The sequence below is a fragment of the Fukomys damarensis genome, unplaced genomic scaffold (genome assembly GCF_012274545.1).
Source record: "Fukomys damarensis isolate Sample0158 unplaced genomic scaffold, DMR_v1.0_HiC HiC_scaffold_39, whole genome shotgun sequence".
Classification (NCBI taxonomy): domain Eukaryota; kingdom Metazoa; phylum Chordata; class Mammalia; order Rodentia; family Bathyergidae; genus Fukomys; species Fukomys damarensis.
The window spans coordinates 32,476,006-32,480,708 of NW_022900951.1; the positions used below are offsets into that span (position 1 = coordinate 32,476,006).

General features: G+C 40.9%; 1 protein-coding gene across 1 annotated transcript; it reads left to right on the forward strand.

Annotated features, from left to right (window-relative positions):
• Window positions 1-2,876: 2,876 nt before the first annotated feature.
• LOC104870546 (ferritin heavy chain-like) lies at window positions 2,877-3,807 on the forward strand. Its single transcript, XM_033760562.1, has one exon. It carries the CDS (start codon window positions 3,116-3,118, stop codon window positions 3,680-3,682), a length of 567 nt encoding a protein of 188 aa, XP_033616453.1. The 5' UTR covers window positions 2,877-3,115; the 3' UTR covers window positions 3,683-3,807.
• Window positions 3,808-4,703: the final 896 nt, after the last annotated feature.

The window sequence follows — 4,703 nt, forward strand, 5'->3', positions numbered from 1 at the left end:
TTGGTAGATCCATAGTGAGATGGTAAGGGCACGGCCTACTGAAATTAGGCTAAGAATACTCTCGCTCTGAACATTTTGATGCACACAAAATAAAATGAAAAGAAATAGCAAGGAAAACCCATATGGAGAGTTTTTTTTTTTTAGTGAAGCAAAATCTTAGTCTGAATGTTAGATTTCTATCTTTTGTTCATGGATCAGCAAGTTATGAATAATTTATAAAAGAATGTACAATTTATAATTTTCTTGCACTGTCCAGCTACATGATTCTAGCTATACATGGATATCTTTCAAAGGACAAAACCTTGAGTTGTGTTGTCAGTTTATCTTGGCTCACTGTGCCTCATGTCTTTGACTCAATGTCCTTCAACATAATCCAATGGGATGTGAGTTCTTACCTGGACATCTACATCAATTACCAACCCAACCACAGACCTTAAAGTTGATCTACTAGCCTCTTCTTGGGGTTAATTCCCAATAAAATAGGTTTCTTACATGCTGCTTGGTTCAGAGACCTCAATGTCTTACCTGTGCCTCAGATCATAAAGCATTTCCTGAAGTGCAGCAAGCTATTCCTTCCTTCTGCTTGACTTGGAATTACTTTGATCCTCCTTCTTTTAGTTTCTTAAATCAGGAAATTCGATAAATGATTAGAGGTTTTTCTTATTTTCTAATAAAACATTTTGTGCTTTAAATCTCATGTAAGTACTGGTTTAAATGCATCTCACAAATGTTGATATGTTGTACTTGTTATCATTCAGCTCCAAAAAATTTTTAATATCCCTTCCTCTTTCTTAAACCAATGGATTGTTGAGATGTTTAATATTAGTCACTAAATAGTTGAGATTCTCATGTATCTTTCTGTAAATGATATTTAGTTTAATTCCACTGCGATCAGAGAACATATCACATATGAATTGAATCCACTTAAATTTATGCTGCTGTATGCCTGAGAATACCCATCTTTCTAAATGCTTCATGTGCATTTGAAAGAAATGTGCTGATAGAGTACATTTCTAAACTTTTGCCACATATATCTCTGGGGTTTTGTTTAACGTGAGTATTATTTTTTCCTTTTCTCCCTGTTTTCCCCCTTTATTATGACAAGTAATACTCCACTGGTTGCCTGCAGAGAGGAGACTTAAATGGCTTTTGAACCATATTAATGTAGTAACTAACAAATATTTGTATTTTGAGAAGAAAAAAAAAGAAAAAGAAAGAAAGAGTGAATCATGGTGGTGGACCAGACTCAAATATTATTACACACAAAAACTTGAAACAATAGTTAAAGCAGAAAATGGGAGGAGTGCTTAGAGGATAGAGACAGATGTTTTCTGATTGATAAATACAGAAAATTAAAATTATTTGCAGTAAAAAGTGAAACATATTCAAATTTCAAAATGGTGTTAATGAAATAAAAGAATTACAGAGCACCCTGGATAGACTATGAGAAACTCTCTGAACATAAAATTGTCTGCCCCAAACCTGCTCTGACTCTCCCCCAGTCCTATTTACAAACAACAATAAGCACTAGTTTCAACTGACCCTTGTTTGTCCCCAAAATCTATACTCCAAAAAAGAGTCATTTGACCAGAAAGAGAATTCAAGCTAGAGCAAGGGTTAAGGCAACTGAAGAATTGCATTTAAGGTATACTGAAAAAAGGTACATATCACTCAGAAGAGAGATAGACTAAAATCTTCCAATGTTAGATTTGTCCAAATTTTGGTAAGTGGGATTGTCCTTATCCCATCTACAAAGTTCATATTATGTATCCCCAAAGGAGAGAACCACTCTCTCATTTACCCACTCTGCTGTCCCATTCATAGGAAAAGACTATTAATTCAACAGAAATCACAACTGTGTATCTCCTAGAATAATCCAATAAGACCTTTATGCTCAATTTTGAATAGTCAAAGTTGGCCAGATAGTTGAGCTACTGAAGAACATGATAAACAAACAAAACTGATTCTGGAGAAAAAAGACATAATACAGGAACAGGAGAGAATGTTATCAAACATTTCAAATTTATATTATTGGAATTATAAGGAAGACAATAAGCTTATAACGTGAAAATGGGCTGGGGTAGAAGGGAATATTAGAAGAGAAAATAAAGCTGCTGGGCACTAGAAATGCTGTTAAAAATTTAAAAAGCAATAGAAGCCAAGAAGTGCAAAGTCATCCATGCTGCTAATGCAAATGTATTCCAGCACTGTGCCCTGACACCCAAAACCAGGTGATGTCTCCATCACAATGGTCATTAGCAAAGCCATGGAAGTCATTGAAGGAAGCTGCCATTCAAATAAAGTTTTATGCCGGCCGGTCGACCGGCATAGCTCAGTGGTTCTGCCGCCTGCCTCGCAAGTGTGAGGACCCGAGTTCAATTCCCAGTACCAAAAAAATAAAGCTTTATGATATAACTAATGACACCACAAAAAACCACTGGAGTTAATTAAATAATTCCATTTGGAAAATATTCAAATAAGTTTCTTATACAAATTGTGCAGGTTAATTCAAAGTCTCCACTTATATTCCTAAATAACGTTTAAAAAACTTATATAGGTCGCTGCGGACTCATCAGGGTTGCTCTGACGCTCTGAGCATGGAACCCTATCCTCTTACCCTCCCGCAACGGATGCCCCCAAAGGTTGTTACTGACCACCTCCAGCCCTGCTGCAGTCCCACCCCAGACACAGGCAATTAAATCTGTTTGTATTTATATTCATAAATAACATTTCAAAATATTGTATACATCCTACGGCCAGTGCAGCTGCCCAGCTTGATCAGTGAATTCAGCATCCATTTTGTTGATGGGTGACCCCTGACCCACCCTCAACGGGTGCCCTCAAGGGACATCACTGTTCACTTCCGGTCCCGCCCACTTCCAACGGTTCCTCAGACTGATTTCACGCTCGCCTCGGCACAGCCGGGAGGCCGCTCTCTACAGACCCCTTATTGCTCTATCCTGTGTGAAGTTCGAGGGCCACGCAGCTTCCAAATCCGCAGCAGCCGCCACTCTACTGCCTAGTGGCGTCTCCAACTGTCTTTGCTGCCTTCGCAGCCATTGTCGCCTTCCCCGCCTTCATCGCCTTCGTCGCCTTCGTCGACATTGTGCTTGCTATGTCCGCCATGCCTAACATGCCCTTAGTGGAGCTCCGCCAGAACTACCACTTGGAGTGCGAGGGCGCAGTCAACGCCCAGATTCAGCTGCAGCTGTACGCCTCCTACATCTACCTGTCTATGGCTATGTTCTGCAAACACCTGGATGTAGCCATGGACCACTTCTCTAATTTCTTCCTTCACCGGTCTCACCAGTGGAAGGAGCTCACGGAGAAGCTCATGTGGATGCAGACCGACCGAAGTGGGTTCGTTGTCTTTCTCAAGATCCCGAAGCCTGAGAGGAACAACTGGCTTAGCCCCACCCATGCCATGGAGAGCGCCTTCAACCTAGAGAAGACCATCAATCAGAACCTCTTGGAGCTTCACGAGCTGGCGACCAAGAAGGGTGACCCCAACTTGTGCGACTTCCTGCAGTGCCACTACCTCCGCCCCCAGGTCCAGGTCCTCAAGGACATGAGCCAGGAATTGACCAACATTCACAAGATTGAGGCTGTGAAGGGGGACCTTTCCAACTGCCTCTTTAAAAGTCTCACCCTGAGGGAAGACGACCAGGATGACAGAGCATGAACTGTCGTCAGAGCCATGGGGTCCTCCTTGGGTCACCAAGGAGGGCCTGCATACCTCCCTATCACCACATTCGTTTCAACTTTCCTTTCCATTGAGTTGTTGTTTTCAATAAAGTTACTTGGTTCTTAAAGCAATGAAGGTGTCCAGTTCGTTCCTATGTATAGCACTGAAGATGAGAGCATATGCCTATTGTGTGCAATGGGTATATAGGATGAGTCTCTCCACCCACTAGTGCCTCATCTGCAGACAGCTCATATTCACCATGACGGAAGATAAAGATAGGGCCTATGGAAAATACAGAATTAGGCTTCCCTTAAAAACTTTGTGGGCATGGGGGATGGGGTGGATTGGTGAGCATCGTGGGGCCCCTGAAATCTGTACATGGTAAAAGCTTGAATATGTCATTTATCTGAGGCACTAGTGGAGGAAATGGGATTGGGCAGGGATTACCCAGTGTGTGAGGCCCTGGGATCAAGTCTCAGACATGAAAAAAGCAATAAATAAATGGTGCTGCTGAGGTATAAGTAAAGGAAATAAGATGTGCCAGGGATTGTCTAGCATGAGATCAATTTCAGCACTGAAAATAAATGAATAAATAAATAAATGAAAAACTTGGTGCTTCTGAGGCTCAAAGGAAGGAAATGGAATTGGGCAGGAATTGCCTAGCTTGTGAGGCCCTGAGATCAATTCTCTGCACCTCAGCATTGCAAATAATAAATACATAAATAAAAATTAAACATTACTTAAAGACATTTAGTTTATTAAAATATCTAAATGTTAATATCTATTGATTCTAGGTAGCAAAACACAGGGTCTGAAAGAGGGCACGGTATTGAACTTCTGACCAGGTTACCTTGGCCAACAGTGAGAATTTGAATAAGCCTTAGCCTGGCTTTCTGGCCAGGGTGAGTGAATTAGTTACTTTCCTCGTCGATGAGACAAAATACAAGACATCCACAAGTTAAGGGGAGAAGCTTTGATTTAGCTTGCAGTTTTTACAGGTTTTAGTTTATAGTAGTCT

Coding starts and splice junctions, on each gene's coding strand:
- LOC104870546 (XM_033760562.1), top strand. CDS start 3,116: ATGTCCGCCATGCCTAACATGCCCTTAGTGGAGCTCCGCCAGAACTAC.